Source organism: Lactuca virosa, chromosome 1 (genome assembly GCF_052849685.1).
Source record: "Lactuca virosa cultivar CGN04683 chromosome 1, Lactuca_virosa_CGN04683_v6, whole genome shotgun sequence".
NCBI lineage: Eukaryota > Viridiplantae > Streptophyta > Magnoliopsida > Asterales > Asteraceae > Lactuca > Lactuca virosa.
The window spans coordinates 146,893,342-146,917,464 of record NC_136426.1 but is presented as its reverse complement, the minus strand read 5'-3'; the positions used below and the strand labels follow the sequence as shown (position 1 = coordinate 146,917,464).

General features: G+C 33.6%; 3 protein-coding genes across 5 annotated transcripts; 1 reads left to right on the top strand and 2 right to left on the bottom strand.

The window, feature by feature from the left end:
* Positions 1 to 14,744: 14,744 nt before the first annotated feature.
* On the top strand, positions 14,745 to 17,679 carry SETH2 (UDP-Glycosyltransferase superfamily protein). Its single transcript, XM_079078731.1, has 9 exons — positions 14,745 to 14,912; positions 15,601 to 15,725; positions 15,797 to 16,369; positions 16,445 to 16,599; positions 16,713 to 16,803; positions 16,887 to 17,003; positions 17,070 to 17,173; positions 17,294 to 17,384; positions 17,470 to 17,679. The coding sequence occupies exons 2-9, from the start codon at positions 15,603 to 15,605 to the stop codon at positions 17,557 to 17,559; spliced, it is 1,344 nt and encodes a 447-aa protein (XP_078934857.1). The 5' UTR covers positions 14,745 to 14,912; positions 15,601 to 15,602; the 3' UTR covers positions 17,560 to 17,679.
* Positions 17,672 to 19,809, bottom strand: LOC145159717 (NAD(P)-binding Rossmann-fold superfamily protein). The gene is made up of 9 exons (XM_079078743.1): positions 19,476 to 19,809; positions 19,159 to 19,271; positions 18,974 to 19,027; positions 18,777 to 18,861; positions 18,568 to 18,673; positions 18,364 to 18,450; positions 18,169 to 18,266; positions 17,974 to 18,083; positions 17,672 to 17,848 (listed from the first exon to the last, which is right to left on the bottom strand). The coding sequence occupies exons 1-9, from the start codon at positions 19,762 to 19,764 to the stop codon at positions 17,783 to 17,785; spliced, it is 1,008 nt and encodes a 335-aa protein (XP_078934869.1). The 5' UTR covers positions 19,765 to 19,809; the 3' UTR covers positions 17,672 to 17,782.
* Positions 19,810 to 21,237: 1,428 nt separating this feature from the next.
* On the bottom strand, positions 21,238 to 23,092 carry LOC145159688 (cytochrome C oxidase assembly protein). Of its 3 annotated transcripts, XM_079078718.1 has the most exons (6): positions 22,928 to 23,092; positions 22,794 to 22,840; positions 22,415 to 22,484; positions 21,860 to 22,085; positions 21,656 to 21,782; positions 21,238 to 21,568 (listed from the first exon to the last, which is right to left on the bottom strand). In XM_079078718.1, exons 4-6 carry the CDS (start codon positions 22,057 to 22,059, stop codon positions 21,482 to 21,484), a joined length of 414 nt encoding a protein of 137 aa, XP_078934844.1. In that variant the 5' UTR covers positions 22,060 to 22,085; positions 22,415 to 22,484; positions 22,794 to 22,840; positions 22,928 to 23,092; the 3' UTR covers positions 21,238 to 21,481. The 3 variants fall into 3 exon arrangements, with proteins under 3 accessions (XP_078934844.1, XP_078934838.1, XP_078934851.1); XM_079078712.1 differs by lacking the exon at positions 22,794 to 22,840; XM_079078725.1 differs by lacking the exon at positions 22,794 to 22,840 and having other exon boundaries at positions 21,238 to 21,553; positions 22,928 to 23,089.
* Between the last annotated feature and the right edge of the window lie 1,031 nt (positions 23,093 to 24,123).

Below are 24,123 nucleotides of genomic sequence, written 5' to 3'. Positions count from 1 at the left end.
GCTATTATTGTCCATAACGTACCTCAAGAATACGGGCATAGTCATGGAGATTAGACTAAAAATGGTAATGCACTACAAGTACATGTAGCGTAAACAAACTATAGTTATACAATTAATGACTCACGTATAAATGTCCCAACAATGTCTCAATTGTGATAAAACAATAAAATGAAGTTGGAACATATTAGAACCACATGATACACCCCAAAAGTATTGAAAATTATAAAATATGGGGTAGATTACTCACATTAGTCCCAAAACGAAATGCGTGTGTCGTACGATAGACGGTTCGGGTCAAAATGGCGTAGAACCTAATATAATTAATAGTTTTGGTTTAGGAACTGCTAAACGAGAATAGAGTACTAATACAAATAATTAGACACATATTCTTATATTAGATGAATTAACAATAATTCATTTTGATTATAATATTAAGGTATTCATTTGTTAAATGAATTTTAAATTGAATTAATTACTTTGCATAATTAATTTATATTTTCAATTTAGGCCAGATTTTAATAATTTCTTATTAAAATAATAACTTGCCCAATTATAATTATTTACAGATTTTAACAATTATTTATATGAAATAATCATTAAAATGCATTTTTACATGCTTAAATACTTAGGAAAATGGTTTTAAATAGTACACAGTATTGAAAAATTATGAAATTATTAGGAAATCATTATTTCATACAATATTAATTACTGTAAAATTTTTATATTTTTCTGAACTGTTTTAGTATTTATTTAATACTTTAATGATTAAACAACAACAAAATTCGGGAAAAATAATAAATGATTCCCAAAAATTCTGTAAAATTAACCATAGTTTTATAACATGATATAGAGCCCAGTGTATAAGTTTCGGATATTTGTGACTATGGGAAGTATTTTTTATATATTTCATTATTAATTAATCAATAAAATCATAAATAATAGTAAATAGTAATATAAATGCATGAAACTTCATAAATTATGTTTAATCAATATATTGGTCATCCCAGAATTTTCTCAAAATTTATTGAATGCAAAAAGTATTTTATGTGAATTATTGCCCTACTTTATTGCAATAATTATAGTAATTCAATAAAAATAAGTTATTTTCTGAAAATTTCCAGAACTTCTTATTTTATTGATTGGATTCTGAGAAAAATCAGGTTTATGCATAAAATGAGTTTTAGATATTTTGGTGGATTTAATTTGTTTCTTGTATGAATTTGAAACTTTTAACAACATACCTTGATGAATGCTTCAAGAGGGATGAAGATTTGAGTATAATAGATTGTTCTTGGCTGGAATATGAGTATTTCTTGGATGAATTTCGAGATTGAGAGTGAGAGAAAGAATAGAGAAGGTTTAAGTGGTGAAGAGAATAATATGTTGGGAGAAAAAGGAAAGGAAAGTGGATGGGAGGTGTGAGTGGGAGACCATGGGAATAATCTTTTTGCTTTTGGTGGTCTTCATAATTTCCCACTAACACAAGCATCTTTTACATAATTAATATAAGAGTTTTATAAAATTTAATGTAAAGTTTATAAAAATAGAGTTTTATAAAATTTAATGTAAAGTTTATAAAAATGGAGTTTTATAAAAGATGAGTTATTATTTGATTATAACAATCTACTTTTATTTGAAGTTTAATTATAGCATTCAAGTTTGATTCTTTTAAATTTAATTAGAGCATTATACTTTGATTTGATTTTAATATGGTATCATAATTTAATTTGATTATAGTTATAACGTTGTACTATACTATGTTGCTATTAACGTCAATTTATATCGTAGTGTATGAGTTTTGATCCTATTAGCGTCAAGTAATCTTGAGTAGGGTTTGAATGAGATTGAGAGAGGTTTCGTTTGTGATCTTTTTTAGTGTTCGGCTTCGCAACGCAAGGTCCATAGACCCCGTTAAGCCATGATTTAGTGTCCTACACAATCCCGATGATAGTGCAATAGTGTTTTATCGCTTTGGTTCGTTGTTTAGCACTGTTAAGGCTAAGGAATATCAAACACATGAACTTTCCAAATGATGTTTTCTCATTAAAATAGCGAATTGTACAGTGATTACATAACGTAAACCCTAACATACAAGGGTTAATGGAGTTGACCGGTTTAACTTGTTGACTTTGTTTGACTTTGACTTGACCGAAATTTGATGGTTGTCACATCATCCCCCCGTTAGAGGGAATTTCGTCCCGAAATTTGCATTTTGACTGGGACTTCAAGAGTTTGGAAAAAGATGTGGAAAACGTTTCGTAGTACAAGAAATTAATTTTGGTGAGGAACAACCCGCCTGATGTCACATAACGACCTTGGAAATTTCTTATTGTAACTTGAACTGTGTCGATTTAAAAGGAGTTTATTGTTTTGGGATGATAGAGTATTCTATGTGTGCTTTTATACTCCCTGTTTTATCCTTGGTATTACCACTATGAATATTTTATAACGTAGTTAGCGAGTTCCATCATTACTTTTGTTTCAACAAATTTTGACGAAATTTGCATTATAAGTCCTACCAGTTCTTTTATAGTAGCTTGGCGTAAACTAGTCGTATATCATTAAGATTGCAAGGGCATTCGGATGGGTGACCCCGCCTTAAGCCCAAAACCAAACAAGGAACAGGGAATGAGGCGGAATCACACATTCTAAGTCCATAGAATCTTAATGATATATGACCATAATGTTTACACTAGCCATCATAGATTCCAGGGGCGTAGTATTATTGGGGCCAGGAGGGGCAGTGGCCCCCTCCTGATTTTTGGGCTAGAAGTAGGAATTGTAGTTCAAAATAAAATAGTTATAAGCCTGCTATCTTCAAACTTGGGCTTTGGCCCCTCCCGATTCCTAATCAGAATTGTCCAATACTCCAAATTCTCCAAGCGACCAAGCGGTATCAAGAAATCAAAATCGATTCATCCCCATTTGCCCAATTCGCTGCCTATCTCGCCTGCTGTTCGTTTGTCGCTGTCTCGCCAAGTCAGTCGCCTGGTCTCACTCTCGCCAATCGCCATCGCCAAGTGCCCAAGTCCCCATTCTCACTTCACAGAAATCAGGTATGTAATCCCGAGACCCAAATCCTGTTCAGCTGTTCTTTCTTTTCTGATTGTAAGATTGTTGATTGTTGGTGTTTGCGTATTGCACTGCTGCTGTTGTTTTCTGTCAATCTGTTGCCTATTTATGCGTTACTACTGTCTTACTGAGTTTCTTTTTAATTTGGCTGTCATTTGCGATTTGGCGATTTGCCAATTTGATTTATAAGTTATGAACTTATAGATTTGGTTATTGTTGGTGTTGGGTATTGTACTGTTGCTGCTGTTTTCAGTTTGATTTTTTTTTTATTTTTAGATTTTGTTATTGATTTGGTTATGCTTAACAGCTAGGCAGCTTCAAACAAAACCGAAAAGTGAAAACAAAGATTGATTTGGTTATTGTTAAATGAGTTATTTGTTATTGTTCAATTTTTGATTTTTGATTTTTTTGATTGAATCAATTGTTCCTTCATTTTGATTTTTCTAGATATAATCATGGGAAAGATGAAAACATTGAAAGAGAAATTGTTGTCTGCTTACTAATATATCATTCATAATCTGTTTTAAAGACATTAAAGGCCGTCGGGCTGAGTTGTAATTCTTTTTCTAGGTGTTTTTGGTGTTTATTTGTTGAAAACAATCTGTTATTATTATTATTATTATTTTTTGTTAATTTCAGTTTATAATATTTTCGCCCCCCCCCCCCCCCCCCCAAGTTAATTGTTCAAGCTCCGCCACTGATAGATTCACTAGTAAAAACCCTGAGTTTTTACATAGATGATAAGACCTATTTGGGTTTTGCCGTGTTCTCAAGATTCATGGTTTATATACTTGAATCGATGCTAGTTTTAGTAATAAAAAGAAATTTAGAATTTAAACGTCGATGTTAGAAGCTTGTACTGATATTTAAGGGGTTAAAAAAAAAGTTTTATTAGTTACCTATAGCGACACACCAGTCATAATTTGCATGTGTGAAGACTTGGAGTACTTTCTAATTGGTTCATGTGTGAAGACTTGGAGTACTTTCTAACTGGTTCATGTGTGAAGACTTGGAGTACTTTCTAATGAAAAGTGTGCTACTGGGGAAATTCGAAACTGGTACGTAGCTTCAAAGTCAAGAATATGCAGTAGGCATGTGATGCATTAAATGCATGAGGCACATAAGTCATAATTTACAGCAACATATACGTATATGTGTGTGAATTGAAGAAGAAGGTTACGACTCATAGACCATATATATTCATTTCCTCTTTATTTGTTATTAATTACTTCTCCCACTTCACTTATATAAATCATCACATTCTTACCGCAATTTTTAACTTCTCCCTCACAAATGGATCCACCTGCAGATCATCAAAACCCCATATATGACCTCGATTGGTTTCAGTACTTTGATCATCAAGATCTTTTCAGGTATATATAAACGTCACTCATTACCCCATCTTTCGCACAAAAAAGTGATTTTGTCTATATTGATCAAAACATGGTTTGGATTTGTAGTGATCAAAAAGAGTCTTCCATCGTGTTGGATTTGATTATCTTGAGTTTTTGGATTTTTGCAGTGGTGACAGGCTCGACCATCATGATTACGAGTTGTCGGAAAAATTGCATGAAGTGCTCGATCAGAACGTTTCCACAGTACTTAACAAAGATCAAAACATCATTTCTAGAAATGAGTTTCACGATTTGGATCCCCTTGAAGATATAAGCTTATGGGATTGTTGGGAGGATGGTAATTTACCATTGGTTAGTTTCAGTGAAGACTGTAAATCCGGTGGTGAGGCTACATGTAGTTCTAGTGCTGCCACCACTGATCACGGTGGCCGGAAGGTGGCAAAGAGATTGAGACCATTGGAGTTTGAAGAGATAGCGAAGTACTTTGAGATGCCGATAATCATGGCAGCAAAGGAATTAGGGATAGGGTTAACATTGTTGAAGAAAAGATGCAGAGAGCTAAACATAAACAGATGGCCTCATAGAAAACTTAAGAGCCTTCAATCCCTCATTCAAAATGCCAAGGTAAACTATGATAATAACCTTCTATACATTACTCATGCATATATGCATGCACTTGGTAACCAAAGTAGTTTTGGTATTTTCTAAAATTTTAAATATTAGTTTCTTTATAACATAAACAATGGCCCTAGGCATATGCCACATCAAATCAATTGATTTACTACGATTTCCTGATTTATATTTATATAAACTTAACTCATTGTAAATTTTGTGAACTCACACGAAAAATATATTGCATCTACCTTTTAAAAAAAAAACTAGGAGTTGGGATTAAAGGAGGAGATAGAGACGTTAGCAGGGCACAAGAAGATGATGGAGAAATTGCCAGGTATGGAATTGACAGAAAGAACAAAGAAGCTTAGGCAAGCTTGCTTCAAAGCTATTTATAAGAAGAGAGGACTTAACAATCCTTAGTCCTTACCTTTTCTTTTAGCCATTTTGTTATAATTAGTGGATTTTAATCTACATTGTATGTGTTTTTCTCTTGATAGTTTGATACCCTTTTTAGTTTCATTGTGTTTGTTTGTCTATTGATTTTTTATGCAGAAAATTTTGTATAATTTGGGTATTATAGTTTGTATTATGTATTTAGCCATATTCTAGATTGCCGACACGACTACGCCGACGACTCTATACTAGAGGTCTATATAAATAGACTTATGAATTTAGTAGGAATAACTTGATTATAATCTTGTGATTTGTTCCATGTCTGATCCACTCCTAAGATTCACTCGACATGCCCCCAGTTACGTGTAATTAAAATTTTATTAGACTGTTGATCCTAATGAGTCTACCCTAGGTCCACAACCAAACAAGGAACAAGTCAACTACGAGAAACACGCATATGGACTTGTGAGTTATTTGTAAATTGATTATGGAAATAAAGTTTTTAGACATTGTTGGGTAAAATAATTGTAAAACACTTGTTGGGCCATGGTTAGGAGTGTTGGGCACCTTTTGGGCTTTCCATGGTTACTAAATGTGAAACATGTAGCACTTGCGTGGGCCCCCACAAAACTAAGTTTTCACATGTCTTTCCCACTTCTAGGCCCATTAGGGAACTTAATAGTCCAATGAGTTGGCCATTTTGGAGTGTATCCTTTCGGATACGTTTAATAAGGTCGGGTATTTTGATGGCTCAAGAGTAATGTGAATGACGCGCTTTGGCCTATAGGTTTGGGAACTCTCGCCTTTGGTCCCCAGATAAGCAAACTGGTCCCTCGGTTGATTGGGATGTATACGAATGCTTGCCTAGTCAGGACTTTCGGGCTACCGGCACCTCCCCCTTCCAGTTACTACGCGTCCATTACTATGATCCTACCCAACTAGAGTGGATGACTTTGAATTTCCTATGAGCTCTAAGGAATATATATGTATATACATTTTTTTTAAACCACTTGAATATGTGTGTGATTTTCAGAGAAAGAGGAGAATATTCACCAGTGTATGCACACATATAAGTGTCAGGAGTAATACGTATGCACCTAAGGGAGCAATTAACACACAAAGGTATTCCTAGGATTTTCTAAGTGTGAATTGCATGGAGTTGTGTGTGCATTTTATAAACTAGCATACGAGAGGACCCTAGAGGCTATAGACTAGGTCAAGGCAATTAACCTAATTCCTTATAGTCAAGGCTCTGATACCAATCTGTCACACCCCGATCCTTGTCGGAATCGATCGAGGCGTGATATATTGTTCAAAGTCTCATGACAACTATGTTATAATATGATTAGATTCAATTAAGTACTAAGTATGCAAACAAGATCCACAACATACAAATACAAATCCAAATACGAACAACATTTATTACATCAAATTTAAATAGTCTTGTGGATTTCTAAGGCACAACCTATTTTTCATCAACTTCATTCTTCAAATCTGCATCATGGGTAAAAACAGGTCAACTACGAGAGTTGGTGAGTAATCTAATTTTAGTAGAGAAAATTGTGAAGTTGAAACCTTTATAATTGGAAATTTGTTTTCTTTTGAAGTCGGCAAACAATTGTATTTGAGATAACGGTTTATAAATCAAAAATTGATTAACAAATGATAACAACAACAATAAGTCCTCATCCTATATATATATATATATATATATATATATATATATATATATATATATATATATATATATATATATATATATATATATATATATATAGGATGGAGCATCTAATCATCATACACACTCAACCACGTGCGATCAATCACCTTAGCGTCCCAAGGTGGGGTGGTCAACCCAATAGCGCTATTATTGTCCATAACGTACCTCAAGAATACGGGCATAGTCATGGAGATTAGACTAAAAATGGTAATGCACTACAAGTACATGTAGCGTAAACAAACTATAGTTATACAATTAATGACTCACGTATAAATGTCCCAACAATGTCTCAATTGTGATAAAACAATAAAATGAAGTTGGAACATATTAGAACCACATGATACACCCCAAAAGTATTGAAAATTATAAAATATGGGGTAGATTACTCACATTAGTCCCAAAACGAAATGCGTGTGTCGTACGATAGACGGTTCGGGTCAAAATGGCGTAGAACCTAATATAATTAATAGTTTTGGTTTAGGAACTGCTAAACGAGAATAGAGTACTAATACAAATAATTAGACACATATTCTTATATTAGATGAATTAACAATAATTCATTTTGATTATAATATTAAGGTATTCATTTGTTAAATGAATTTTAAATTGAATTAATTACTTTGCATAATTAATTTATATTTTCAATTTAGGCCAGATTTTAATAATTTCTTATTAAAATAATAACTTGCCCAATTATAATTATTTACAGATTTTAACAATTATTTATATGAAATAATCATTAAAATGCATTTTTACATGCTTAAATACTTAGGAAAATGGTTTTAAATAGTACACAGTATTGAAAAATTATGAAATTATTAGGAAATCATTATTTCATACAATATTAATTACTGTAAAATTTTTATATTTTTCTGAACTGTTTTAGTATTTATTTAATACTTTAATGATTAAACAACAACAAAATTCGGGAAAAATAATAAATGATTCCCAAAAATTCTGTAAAATTAACCATAGTTTTATAACATGATATAGAGCCCAGTGTATAAGTTTCGGATATTTGTGACTATGGGAAGTATTTTTTATATATTTCATTATTAATTAATCAATAAAATCATAAATAATAGTAAACAGTAATATAAATGCATGAAACTTCATAAATTATGTTTAATCAATATATTGGTCATCCCAGAATTTTCTCAAAATTTATTGAATGCAAAAAGTATTTTATGTGAATTATTGCCCTACTTTATTGCAATAATTATAGTAATTCAATAAAAATAAGTTATTTTCTGAAAATTTCCAGAACTTCTTATTTTATTGATTGGATTCTGAGAAAAATCAGGTTTATGCATAAAATGAGTTTTAGATATTTTGGTGGATTTAATTTGTTTCTTGTATGAATTTGAAACTTTTAACAACATACCTTGATGAATGCTTCAAGAGGGATGAAGATTTGAGTATAATAGATTGTTCTTGGCTGGAATATGAGTATTTCTTGGATGAATTTCGAGATTGAGAGTGAGAGAAAGAATAGAGAAGGTTTAAGTGGTGAAGAGAATAATATGTTGGGAGAAAAAGGAAAGGAAAGTGGATGGGAGGTGTGAGTGGGAGACCATGGGAATAATCTTTTTGCTTTTGGTGGTCTTCATAATTTCCCACTAACACAAGCATCTTTTACATAATTAATATAAGAGTTTTATAAAATTTAATGTAAAGTTTATAAAAATAGAGTTTTATAAAATTTAATGTAAAGTTTATAAAAATGGAGTTTTATAAAAGATGAGTTGTTATTTGATTATAACAATCTACTTTTATTTGAAGTTTAATTATAGCATTCAAGTTTGATTCTTTTAAATTTAATTAGAGCATTATACTTTGATTTGATTTTAATATGGTATCATAATTTAATTTGATTATAGTTATAACGTTGTACTATACTATGCTGCTATTAACGTCAATTTATATCGTAGTGTATGAGTTTTGATCCTATTAGCGTCAAGTAATCTTGAGTAGGGTTTGAATGAGATTGAGAGAGGTTTCGTTTGTGATCTTTTTTAGTGTCCGGCTTCGCAACGCAAGGTCCATAGACCCCGTTAAGCCATGATTTAGTGTCCTACACAATCCCGATGATTGTGCAATAGTGTTTTATCGCTTTGGTTCGTTGTTTAGCACTGTTAAGGCTAAGGAATATCAAACACATAAACTTTCCAAATGATGTTTTCTCATTAAAATAGCGAATTGTACAGTGATTACATAACGTAAACCCTAACATACAAGGGTTAATGGAGTTAACCGGTTTAACTTGTTGACTTTGTTTGACTTTGACTTGACCGAAATTTGATGGTTGTCACATCCTGTTCCTTGTTTGGTTGTGGGCTTAGGGCAGATTCACACAATCGATTTTCTGTTTACTCTAAATTGTATATAACTTGTATCCATTTAGTACTCATAGAAGGAATTGTAGAGTCATTTTTACTTATGTTTTATCATATCAGAAAATATAGCATTTTCTGGAGGAACAGGTGAACTTTTCTAAAGAACTTACAGTTTACTTTTCATAACCAAAATACTTATGAACTCACCAGCTTAAATGCTGATCTACTCTTTCAAAATAACTTGTATTCTCAGGGAACTAGTAGACAGGTACGCGCACTGGGATTCAGAAGATGGAGTATAGTAGCTTCATGTCTTGTTTTGTTATTTACCTTTTGGAGTCAGCCTTTTGTGGATCACGCACTTTGTAAACACTTTAATATTAATGCAATGGTTGTTTGTTACTTTGATTACTATGATGCATGTGTTGTGATACCACATATGACGTCCTCCGCCCCCAAACGTTTCCGCAGTTCCTGTTTGGGGGTGTGACAAAAGAAACCTGCACACCATGAAATAAATTTGCATCCTCCACCACCACCACTGGATTTGAATACTTGGAGCTCTAAATGGTAGGAAATCAACCACCTCCCCATCGTGTCCATCTCTTTCTCTTTTTGTCATCTCTGAATAACCCCAAACGTGCAAAACTCAGTCGACGCCGCCCATCATATCAGGACCGTTGTCACCCATCTTAAACTGACCACCGACGATAACATATTACCCTCTTATATGCCGATTTGAAACTCATTAACCGTCTCAACAACTCAGTTGCGTTAGAACCCTAATAACAACACTATAAAGATTCGTCTTTCCAGACCTGAAGATGGTCGTGACCCCATGGTTTTTTGTGGCTCAGGCGACCTCGACCTTCATCTCTATCCTTCTCCGACAGTACTGCAGATCTGGTTTCGGCGGTGGAAGTAAGAGATAGCGACTGTAATGGATGGACGATGGCTAGGGTCCCATTAATGGTGGTTCACAACAGTGGAAGAGGAGGCGATGGGTTGGCGAAAACGAGAATGAAGGTTATTGGATGGAGTTTTGCATCAAGCAGGTGGCAATGGTGGGTGTTTGGTAGTATGAAATGGTATAGAGAACAAGAGTGGGAGGAAGAAGATAAGCTGGATGGGTTAATTTTTTTGGGTAGAGAGAGAGAGAGAGAGAGAGAGAGTTTGTATTTTTTTCTGTTATAAAAAATTATAAAAATAAAATAAAAAAGAAAAATTTTCTTTTTTATTTTTCTTTTAATCAGAAAATATCTTTAAATAATAAAAAAACTGAAAAAGAAAAAAACAATGGCAAATTCGTCATTATGAAAAAGTTCATAGCAAATTGGACAAAACTCGCAACAAAAAGAAAAGTTTGGACCTCTGGTGCTAGTCCAAAATTTTTTGGACCAAAGTGGCAATTTTGAGCAAACCACATGGACAATTTGTGCAGTTTAGTCTTTTTATAATGACGATTTTGCCCTTACTTTTTGTTTTTTCAGTTTTTTTTTATTTATTTAAATACATATTATAATTGACATATTTAAACAAAAAAATACTACCCCTATCCCTACCCCACCCTCCCCCCTCTCTAGCATACAACTATCGGTTATGCTATCACTATCAACGTCAGTCACGAGCGCCACAGCTACCACCACTGTTGGTCAACAACAACCAACACTTACACCGCCACCGCTACTGCCGGTCACCACTAACACCATCTGCTGAATTCAAACATATTTTTTCTACCACTATCATATAATTCCATATTTACAATTTCAAATTGAAACTCAAGAACTACAACCACCGTCTGATGAATTCAAACATATATTTTTCAGATCTGAAAAATAAAACATTACATTTTTCTTGATCTGCAACTTCACAACCCAAGAAACCCTAGCAATGTCCTCTTGTTTCAGCGGAGGTGTACCTCCAAGAAACCCTTCTTGTTTTTGTTTCGGCTTCAACGTCGCTGGAGTCACCTGAAACGTCGTTGGAGCCAGAGTCGCCATGAACACGAAATCGTAGCGCCTGTATGGAGGTGGCAGTGGCAGTTACACCTTAGGCTTTGCAAGAACTTGGGTATTAGAACCCTAATACAACCACTACCCTAAAACCTAATCTAGCCGCTACTGTATCAGTCATAGGAAAAGACGTACGAACCAACGAAACCCTAATCTTACCGCCACGATGAGACATTGATGAAGCAGATCTGAAAACCCTTGCAACCATCGTCATTTGGGAGGGAGGATAGTAGCGATGACGACGTTCCGCCAAAAGCCTCAGCCGACGGAACCCTCTTCTCAGAACAAATGAGATGTGTTTTGTGTAGAGAGAGAGAGAGAGAGAGAGAGAGAGAGAGAGAGAGACGGAGAATGGGGAGGGTGGGTGGTTTTTTTTTTGTCTTTTTTTTATTTAGAAAAATAGCAAAGTAATTAAAAAAAAGGGGAAAAGGGAAAATACAATGGGCAAATCTGTCTTTATAAAAAGTTTTGAAAATTTTGGACCAAATTCGCAACAAAATGAAAAGTTTGGACCACTAGTGCAAGTCCAAACCTTTTTGGACCAAACTTGCGAGTTTTGACATAACATGGGGACCATTCTTGCAATTTTGTCTTAGAAATATTACAAATAGTTAATGACCTTGGACACTCTTTCCAACACTCTCTCCTTGGGAGCTAGGGTTTTATTTTGCTAAAATGAATGAGCAAGAAATTGTTAAGTATTATTGGACTGTGGTCTTAGGTGCAATTACAAAAGAGGATCTTTGGTTTACAATCTCTAATCATACAAGAAGAAAGGGAAAGAATTATACACAAGAAATGTATGCTTTTTCATCTTAACTTTCTGGTTCTTTTAGTTGCAAGAAATCATTGAATCTGTGATCCTGATAGATTTTGGTGCTAATTGCTTCCATTACATTTAAATGTCTTAAAAAATACACCATAATCCAACAAAACCTACATTTGCAATGCCTTCCAAGGTAACCTCATTATTGGTCGTCATGACGATCACATTCCCATTACAACCATCTCACTCAACAACCTAACACTGCAATTGTACTATATTTGTCTCTCGGTTGGTCTCTGTGTATATATATTTTTTTCTATTCCGATCTAATGGTTTAAGCCATCCTATTACAAAACTGCTCGATGACAAATACATATTTCCATAACAACCTTATCCCTAAAAGCCTATGATGTCTCTCTTTTTAATGAAAATCAAAGAATCATTGCTATATCTTTCTTGACTCCTCTTTAAGATATCATCCTTATGTGAACGTCTAAAAGCCAAAAATTGTGTTGGAAAACATAGTTCTCCCTTGGAAACACCATACAATCTCTACACACCTAAAGGTATATTTCACTAAATGAGGTAATCAATTCGACTCAAATGCCTCTGACTATGTAAAGTAATCAAATGTGAATCCCTTTTTTAAGAAATGCTCGGCAACACAAGACAAGGTTTTTACTCGTCATAGGACTTGGAGATATCATAGAAAAACTATCATCTCTATCTGGGTATGATCATAGCATAACTTCATTCATTCGTCGAAGGGTCCCTTAGAAAGAAAAAGGTAGAACCAAATAAATGACGAGCGTGTTTGAGACCACCAAAACGTATATAGAGGAAAACTCAATAAGCAAGCATGTTTCTTGGTTTTTAGTACCAAAAGCAACACCCATATAGTACCCCCTTAGACTCTCTTCCTATATACTCATTAAAGTCTTACCCAAGAGATATCATTGGTCCTCTTATTTTCTTCAAACCATATTATCCAACTGCTCCTTGAAACCTTTGTTTTCCACCGCTTCCAAACTAGCACACACACGTTCATCGCTACTTCCTCTATGACTACCTTGATCAAAATGAGCCTATCAAGAAATCTTCTAAATTGCTTTATGTTGTTTTGACATCTGGGGATAGCAAACCTCCACACCATTTATCCACTTCTATATGCTTGCACACCACAACTTAAACCGATTGCAATCTATAACCGACGTCCCTTTCCAATTTGTCTCGTGTAAACAAGCAATGTAACCTTTCCTTTTCCTTAAGACCTCCACTAGTTCTAAAAACTTTGCTTTCAAAGATCCTACATTAAGTGAACGTATTTACATTTTGTTATCTACAACACCACTCCTACCCCACCCCCTCCCCCTAAGAAAAAAACCCTACTAGGATTTGTGCCTCAATTTACCAAATTAGTTAAGAGATAAATGGATAAAAGTATATGGAAAGGGTGAGTAATTAGGTGGAGGTGGATTAGGATCCTAGTGAATAGTTTTACCGAGCACCGGGTTGCAGTATATCTGATCTACGTCCTATAGAATGCTTTTTGTTTTGGTAGTGTGATAAAATAACCTTTTTATTCATAAATTAATATATAAAAGGCTAATACGTGTTGTGTTCATGGTTGTAATTTTGGAAACAAATATTTTCAATTATTTATAGCAATTGTTTTTCAAGATCAAAACATATTACTGGCTAATCCTCTACAGAATTAAAATTTTGAGTAAATTACACGAATGGTCGCTATGGTTTGGGATAATTTGCGCGTTTGATCCCTAACTTATTTTTTTAACTCCGAAGGTCATTACTGTTTATTTTTGTTACGCGCTTGGTCCCTACTGTTTGTTTTTGTTACACGTTTGGTCCCTGTTTTACCTAAAAAGATTATTATTTAAATAAGGAAAAATGATGAGGTAGGTAAGGTAAGGTGAATGAATGGGGTTGGAGGCGTGTTTATTTAAATAAGTTAAAAAATCAAAGACAAAATAGTCTTTTTAGGTAAGACAGGGATCAAACGCGTAACAAAAACAAACAGTAGGGATCTTTCAAGTTAAAAAAATAAGTTAGGGACCAAACATGAAAATTACCCTAAACCATAGGGACCATTCGTGTAATTTACTCTAAAATTTTATAATTTTTTTTTTGTCTTTTTCCCGCCACATTATTTCCTCATATTCCTCAGAGCTAAAGAGTAAAGGATTCCCGCATAGACTCTGCGGAAGTCGTGGTCATTTTCCGAAAACTTATAATTTTTGGTTATTTTCTTCAAATAGCCCCTCTTTTTGTCATTTCACAAATTTTCACTTATTTAAAATATGCTGTTAGATTTCAATATTTTTGTTGTTACGAAATTTTAATATGATTCTTCCAAAATACAATAAATTAAATGTTTATTATCTGGATTAAATCTTGCTTTATTTATTTATTTATTTTTTTTTTGTGTGTGTGTGTGTTTTAAAACGTATGGTTTTGAGTTTTGACGAATGTTTTTGGTCAAAATTCAACTTTTGCAGTGAGCGATCGCCCAGTTCCTACCCTCGTTAGTCCTTCCCGCTTAGTGCTAAACCTCGCTCGATCCTTATTCCTCCGCCATTTGCCTATCCGGAAGCCTGGAATCGCCAATCAGGTCACCGCTGTCAGGTATGTTCTCAGAAATCAGAATCTCAGTTCTCCCTATTTCTCGCTTCTCTCATCTGTTCAGTGAATGTGAATCAGTGTTCTCAGTTCTGTTTTCTCATAAAATTGTTAGTTAATTGATTTCAGATTTCAGATTGTTAGGAGCATTGTTAGTTAATTGATTTCTCAGAAATAAGATTTGCAGAATTTAGGAGCATTGTTAGTTAATTGATTTCAGATTGTTAGATAAATTGTTGCAGAATTTTGCTCATGATAAATTAATATTGCAGAATTTTGGTTAGGAGCATTGTTATGTTAGATAAATTGTTGCAGAATTTGGCTTGTTGGTTCATGAGCTTATGTTTTGCTTTGTTGCATCAATTTTATTTCTTTTTATCAAACTCCAATCAATTTCAGTTCATTTGCATCAAATTGATTCATGTGAAAACTTTGTATTTTACATGCGTATCAACTGTTTGTTGATATGCCTGAATGAGATTTTCTTGTAAACAAGGAATTATTGATAGGATGTAGATAGAATATGACGTTACTTGGTCCAATTTGTAAACATTGAATTATTGTTAGTTGGTTCGATTTTGAAGTAGCTAGAATGATCAAAGCTCAACCTCACTAATTTTGGTTAATACTCTGTTAAGACTTGCATATCTGTGAATCAACTTGATCATGATAAACAATTCTTTTTTCTTTGTAGCTATGGAATCCAACCATGGAAAACACAGCATCTTAATGGTATCAGACTTTTTCTACCCAAATTTCGGTGGTGTAGAGAATCACATCTATCTCTTATCACAATGCCTTCTTAAACTTGGCCACAAGGTTTCAAATCTAATGAATTTATCACTTCTGTTTTAAAGCTCAAACCTTAAACCAATCACTTTAATTCTCAGGTTGTTGTCATGACTCATGCATATGCAAATCGTTCAGGGGTAAGATACATGACAAATGGATTAAAAGTCTATTATGTCCCTTGGAAACCATTTCTAATGCAAAACACATTACCAACTTTCTATGGAACACTCCCAATTGTGAGAACAATTATCATTCGTGAAAACATCTCATTAATCCATGGTCATCAAGCTTTTTCAACTCTTTGTCATGAAGCTTTAATGCATGCAAGAACAATGGGCTACAAAGTTTTATTCACTGATCACTCATTATATGGTTTTGCTGATATTGGAAGCATTCATATGAACAAAGTACTTCAATTTACTTTAGCAGATGTGAGTCAAGCCATTTGTGTCTCACATACAAGTAAAGAAAACACAGTTTTAAGATCAGGGCTTCCACCCGAAAAGGTTTTTGTTATCCCAAATGCTGTGGATACAACTATGTTCAAACCTGCTTTAGAAAGACTTGTTATGGATCCGATTGTTATTGTTGTCATTAGTAGATTGGTTTATAGAAAAGGTGCCGATTTATTGGTTGAAGTTATTCCTGAAATATGCCGTTTGTACCCCAATGTAAGTTTAAATGACCATTTTACCCTTGTGTTCCAGATTAAGTGTTGGTTTTGATGTAACAAAATATATGTTAAGGTGCGATTCATTATTGGAGGAGATGGACCCAAAAGGGTAAGATTGGAAGAAATGAGGGAAAAACATTCTCTTCAAGATAGAGTTGATATGTTAGGTGCTGTTCCACATGCTAAAGTGAGATCTGTTTTGAACTCTGGTCATATATTCTTGAACAGGTATGTATGTTTATAATTTTATACTTTGGAAAATCTTTCTATATTTAGAAAGAAGGATGCTATAACTATAGTAAACAAATGAATGAAAGTATGTTGCTATTTTTATTTGATAGTTCTCTTACAGAGGCATTCTGCATAGCAATACTAGAGGCTGCTAGTTGTGGATTATTAACAGTGAGTACATGTGTTGGGGGTGTACCTGAGGTGTGAATTCAAAAATATTTTTTATTTTTTTAATTGGGACGAAAAATGGACAATTAATAATTTAATATCATATTGATTTTTAGGTTCTACCAGATGATATGATAGTTCTTGCTAAGCCAGATCCTAGTGATATGGTTCATGCAATCAAAAAAGCAATCAAGATTCTTCCTCAAATTGATCCACAAGAAATGCATCTTCGTGTAAGTTTTTGCAAAATAAATTAAGTTTTATTGAAAAATATAATAATTTGAATTATATATTATTAGATCAAAGGAATGTATAGTTGGCAAGATGTTGCCAAAAGAACAGAGATTGTGTATGATCGTGCCTTAAAATGTCCGGATCAAACCCTCTTGGAAAGACTCTCTCGGTAAATTACATGTTTAATCCCTGAGTTTAGCTGATGTTTTCAATTTTTGCCACAAAGTTTTAATTTGCTCTTACATAAAGCGTAACTTAGTTTCACTATTTTATTGTGAATTTGTTGTAGGTATCTTACATGTGGTGCTTGGGCAGGGAAGCTTTTTTCTTTAGTTATGATTGTTGATTATATCTTATGGCGATTATTACAAGTGTGGCAGGTATGTTTTCATGTCAATTTACGAAACTACCCCTGGGTTATTTTTTGCTTGTGGTAATGAATGGCATTTGTGTAAATTTTTGTAGCCGGATACGGAAGTTGAGGTGGTTCCTGATTTAAACCTAAGCAGATCCAATCGTGTTACACAAGTTCACCCCTCTAATGTATCTAGTTAAATTCACAAATATATAATCTGTAAAAGAAAAGGTGAAGATTTCAAAAACTTGACAAAACTTGCAATTTCGTGTAAACCATGGGGACCATTTATGTAAAAGTTAAACAATCATCTCCACCAACCGAATAATTCTTTACGTTTTTTATAAATATGTATATAACTTGTACCAATATACAATTTTAAAACTTAATTACAACATAACCAAACAAGGTAAATAACACTTGTTATTGGATTTGAGCAGCTTTAAACAATTCTTTCCATTTTTCTGTGTTGCTTCCTGGTCCATCACCCTGTAAACCATAAGAACACTTCAACCACAATTCATTCCTTTTGACTTGATGCAAAAAGAACGACTTAACACAGAAAGCCACAAAAATGTCAAATACAACTTAATGGAATTTTAGATTTTACTCACTGGGACTGAATTGATTTCGTATATTTGACCTTCAGTAAAATCTATATCCAATGCTTGTATGCAAGCTTCAGCAACTACCAGCCTGCTAACCTCTCCTACCAGTTTATCTCCTGGGAAACAACAACCAAATAAATCTACTTTCAAACAAATAATTTTGACTAAATTTGACTTTTTAAGGTTGTGAGTCAAGTCAACCTTGACCAATAAGGACAGCTCGTCTTTCTCCAGCTGTAGCTTTGAGCAAAGTATTTAGATCATATGATGTGTAAGGTCCATCTGTCAACCTACCAGGTCTAGTTTCAACAAAATATAATATTACATTATCAGTATATTCTATAAAGATTCCTCAAATTTAAAACAATAAATAAAACCCATTAGCCAGAAATAAACCTTATTATTGTGTAAGGAATGCCAGAGTTACGAACAAAATCCTCCCCCATCTTCTTATATTTCAGAACACCAAAAAGATTCATGATGCTGAGTCATATCAATCCAGGGTCGAGTCAAACTCAAAGTCAAAGTCAAACTTACAATTAAGGGCATCCAGTCTAATGTATGTCAAACACAGTTAAACCTGTTAGTGTTATGTCATACCTCCATGGTAATTCATTAGACTTGGTTACTCCTACCGATGAAACGAGGATGATTCTTGATAATGATCGAGGCAGTGTTGACACAAGGTTTCTCACGCCTTCCCAATCTTTAAACACAAATGGGATTGAATCAAGGGGTATTTCAGGCATTTAATCATTAGTCAAAGGATATATTATGAAACTTTATATAAAGTCAAACATATATCAGACCTACTCTTTCGGGTGTGTTATCTCCATCCCATCGCCTTGATGGAAAGGCAGTAGTGCCTGTGCAGCAAATAACATGAGTCACTCCCTATGAATCAAAACATATAATCAAGCCAAGGTTATAAAAATTAATGATTACCTAAAAATAACATATTCGTAAAAAAAAAATAAAAAAAAAATGAGAGTATAAAAGTATAAACCTCAAACATTGATGGATCAAGATCCCCTGCATTTCGAGTGTCACATTTCATCACCTACCAAAATCCCTTTTTTTAAATAAAAAAATTTCATATCCTGAATTGGATTCACTAATGAGAAAGGAAGAAAGTCAAAATAAATACTAGTATCCCATTTCATTTATTAAAAAACGAAAAACAAAATATACCTGCAATTTCTCCTCTTCATGTTCTCCAAATAGAGTTTTTGCTTTCTCTGGATCTCGGAGTAACAGGCGCAATCTAACATTCCGATTTAGCAATGACGCTACCACTAATTGTCCTGTGGAGAACACCACCAACAGATTAGGGGACTAATTGTAAGATTTAAAACGATCAATCAGAGATCAGACTAGAAAACTCCAAATTCAACCCCAAGTTCGAATCGAGGCAACCAAACATGTGCAAATTGCGCAATATTAATATCATCATCACATTAAACAACCACCGATGCTAAAGAACACTAGGTTAAAGGAATTAATCGTACCAACTCCTCCAGTGCCTCCGGTGACAAGAACAAGCTTATTAGACGAAGTAAGAGGTGAAGGAGATTCGGTCGGATTCTGAACTGTTTCCTGTTTCAGTGAACTGCTACAAACAAATGAATTCCGCCTTGAATTGAGCTCGGAACTAAGAAGTTTTGTATGAAGCGATGATGATGATGATGAAAAGGAACGGAAAACAACGCTGGTTTGAAGAAATTGTGTGTGGAATTTCGGGCTTCTGTGGATTGTAAGGTCTGTAATGGGAGTGAGTGATGATAGCTTGGAAGCCATGGAAGAGTGAGATAGATGGGAGCTCTTTTTTGGGTGGGCGTTATGGTTTGGTTTTTAACTAAAGAGTAAGTTACAGAAGCGGTACCTGTTTTTTAATTAAATTTTCAGTTTTAGTCCAATTTTAAAAACATGACACAGACAGTCTTTGTGGCTTTATTTTTTTGCACGGTTAGCCATCAACCTTTAAATCTAACTATTCAGCTATTCAAATGATGTATTCATTCATTCGAAAAAAAAAACAATAATATGTTAGTAACATTTTACTCACACATATATTATTATCCAGTTAACACACTATCAATTCATAAATTGAAAAAGAAATGCGGAATCACTTTAGATTATGTGAGGTTTCAATTTCTTTGACTTACATTTGAAACCGGATGTTTATTTTGAAATTTTTTTTACTTACTTATAATTTAACTTAGGGGGTGTTTGGGAAAACTTTTTAAGATTAAAAGTGCTTTTTGTAAAAGGACTTTTTGGCTAGTGACTTTTTCCAAAAGAAAATCTTTAAAAAGTGTTTGTATTTGTTTTTAGGGTAAAAGTTAACTTTTCAAGTTAAAAAGTCCCAAAAATCACAAAAAGATAAGATTTTGTGACTTTTGAAACACTCTATTTTCCTTCTATACAAAAAGTCATTTTAAAAGATCTTTTTCAATAAACATCTTTTGTATCTTTTTTTACTTTTTGGAAAAGTTAAAAGTCAAAAGTTGTTTTAAAAGCAATCCCAAACACCTTCTTAATAGGGTTAAACTTTCGGCTTTTCTGTTTGGCCAAGCCTCATGGTTTTTTTTTTTTTTTTTTTCATAGGCAATTAACCGAAAGTTTTTACTTCATGTTTACAGTTTATATTTTAAAAAAGAAAAGGAAATTAATTGTGTTTATGTGTTTGTTTTGCAAGGATCAGTTAAAGAATAATCATGCACTAAAACATATGCAAGAAAAGATGACACTTGCAGCTGATACAAACACGCATCAAAGGAGCCAACTCGTGTTTGATTTTTCTAAGTTCTAATTATTTGTATAAGTTTATCATGTGTGATATTTTTTGTTATATGCATCACATTAATTACTAAAAATGTCTTAATCTCACCTTACCCAATGCATTACGTTGTCGAATTATAAGCTTGAACAATCTAGTATTAGAGCAACCAACTATCTAAATTGATGTCTTTCACGATTTAGAAAGATTATTAAAGTATAAAGACTACAAAATGACAACATTGTCTACTTTTGCTAGTTCGATTTAATGATGTTATTTTATACTTTTAAATTAAATTCCTCCTATACTCTAGTGGAACAATTATGTATCCCTAGAAAATTGATTATGTAGTTCATTAATATTCAAATACATTTATTAATTAATAAACGGTTAATTGGTTAAGCGAATAATTAAACCAAATTAGCAAACCAATAGTTTCGAATAACCTTTTGAATTAGATTTGGTTCACTTAACCATCAATGGACACCATCTAAAATAACATCATTTTGATTATGCTAAGCTTTTAAAACTATAACAACATATATCCAATGATCCAAATAACATCATCATCACCAAAATTCAACAGAAAAAAAAGGGTTTTGTTCCACTCCTTTTTATGCATCTTATAAATGTTACAAACTCTGTATCCAAGGCACAAAATTACACGAAAAGGCTCAAAGATATGTGGCTTATTTAGGGAAAAGTGAAAAAGAACTAGACTTCATTCCTTCAAGCTCATGTACCTTCATTTGGCTTAGGAATTTTCTTATATTCATAGTTGTTTATGTCAACACTCTGCTGTAAAGCCTGCAACCAAAATAACTAACCCCATTGATAAGCTTCAATAAAATTATATTTATATTTATATGTTATACCAATGGATTAGTTTATTGGATATGTTAATATCACCTTTAGCTCTTCCTCTATTGACAAGTTTTTAGGCTTGTAAGCTTCAATGGGCCCTGTTCTTGAAAGGGCTTTTTTAGTTTCAAGAATCTCCCACTCTTGATCATCTTTCACCTTAGCTATATCCTTGCTAAAGTACAAAAGTTGACATCAATATGATGGAAAAAGGTAATGTCTTTATTTGATTTAGTAACTGAGTTAACTCACCTTCCCTGTAAAAGATGACCTAACCCAAGTGCTCCAAACACAGTGAGTGAAATCATAGGAAGCCCATATCTGATAAATGGACCTTTTCTTCCCCATCTTTTGAACCCTGAAGCTGAATTCTGAATTTTAGTAGAATTTTTAGATTCAGGTCTGTTAGTAGTATTAGGTTGTTGATCCATTGTTGTTCCGATTGTTGTCATCCTTGAACACCACAAAATGACATGTACTGTAGTGGCAAAATGTAAAATTGATGCAGAATTTCAGATCAGTTAAACACTTAAATTTGTATTGATAACAGCCAAATGTCATCATTTCTTATAACAAGCTTATGCATCATGATTTGGTGAAAATCAAACCAACTTAGGTTTAGTTTACTGATGTTGTTTATGTTTGTAATGTTGATCGTGTATGTGCATGCCATATGATAGTGAAGAAACAACACCCCTACAACAATCAAATCCATCGACTAGAAGCAGAATCCACTTAATTTGAGAATTCAATAAAAGTCAAAATTTGACTTTTATCATGAGCACAAAATTAGAGTCAGATGTGTACCAGGATTTGATTGTTGACGCCCAAAATATTTTGTTGTAATCCAAGATGGAGCTCCTTTGAGTCTTAAAACCTGCAAAAATTGAGAAAAACGTGATGTTAGAAGTTTTATCTAACAAGGAATTAGGAAGAACAGGGGGGATATTGGAAAAGGAATTTTAGGATTTGTTTTTCAGGACTTATTTAGTAGAGAAGCAAACACGGAGAGAGGTTTCAGGTAGTGGTGGTGGTAATTATAGAGTGAGAGAGAGCCGCTGGTGTTCTCCGGCGAGAAGGGGGTCGACACTCGCACAGATGACGTGGTTTTACCGGACGGAGAGGGATCAGAGCGGTATCAGTGGAGAGGAAAGTTGGTTAGTCGGTGGCGTTGTTTGACACTTACCGGTCAGAGAGGGCGGTTGTATGAGCGGCGGCTCGGTGCGTTTCTCGCTGCACAGTCGAGAATGGGGAGAGCGATCAAAGAAGAGAGAAGATATATGAGACGAAAGAGAAGAGCCGAAAGAGAAGGAAACTTACATAGTCGCCGGCGGTATAGGGCGATGAGCGACAGTGTGTGGTGCAGTGGTGGCGATGAGAGAAAACACCAGATTGGTTTTGTGTGGGCCTTTTTAGGCAAAATGTGTTTCAAAATTTCGTTGCTTTTAAGCAATATACGTTCTTTTGTGGGATGTAATTGGGAACTAGGGCTTGTATATATACGTGCAATAAATTGGAAACATTGTAAATATATGTGCAATACATTAGAAACGTCAATGATTATGTAATTAGTTTCTAAATAAAAAAAATAGTGAATGGCACCACATGCCACTTGGATTTCTTCTTCGATTATTAATTCTTTGCCTGTGAAATTTATGTATCAAAGGACAAGGAGCAGAGAAAATAGAGGGTAAAAGAAAAAAAAATAGAATAAAGAGATTGTGCCGTCAGTGAATACCGCCGGTGAAAATATTGGATAAGGGGTGGTGCTTACCGACGGTAATAGGTGCCACATAGAGTCGGTAGTGAAAATAGAAAAGGTAGTTGTTAGTTAGGGGTGTTTGGGGTTACTTTTAGAATGACTTTTAACTTCTAATTTTTCTTAAAAATTAAAAAAATAAACCAAAGGTTTTTGGGTAATAGAAAAGTCATTTTGAAAATGACTTTTACATAGAGGAAAATAACAAAAACATGACTTTTTGTTATTTTTTATGACTTTACATGTAAAAGTTAACACAAACACCCCCTTAGAAGCTGTATGTTTCATTTGTTATATGAGTGTTTGGAAAAAATAGTTGAAAACTTTTAAAATATGTAAAATTACATAAAAAGACAATTGTTTTCAAAAAAATATATCTATAAATATATTTTTAAGGACAATTTTGGAAATTGATTTAAAAAACATTTTGTTAAAGGTTACATGAAGAAACTTTTAGATTTGCAGCGTTTTGTTTAAACTAAAAGTTAAGCTTTTAGGATAAATCATTCAAAAATTTATAAAATGAGGGGTTTTTATGTCATTTGCCTTATTTACATTGATTTTTTCATTTAAACCTGTTATGTTTTAACCGTTTTTGCTCTCAATAGGCGGTTACCATGAACATGTTGGATGTCAGTAACCCCCCCCCCCCCCCCCCCAAATATCTCCTTTTTAAGCCTTCGTTCCACAAACAAAAGCTCTAAAATCAAAACACCTAAAACCAAATGCATCCATTTTAGGAGCAATCAAAACGTTT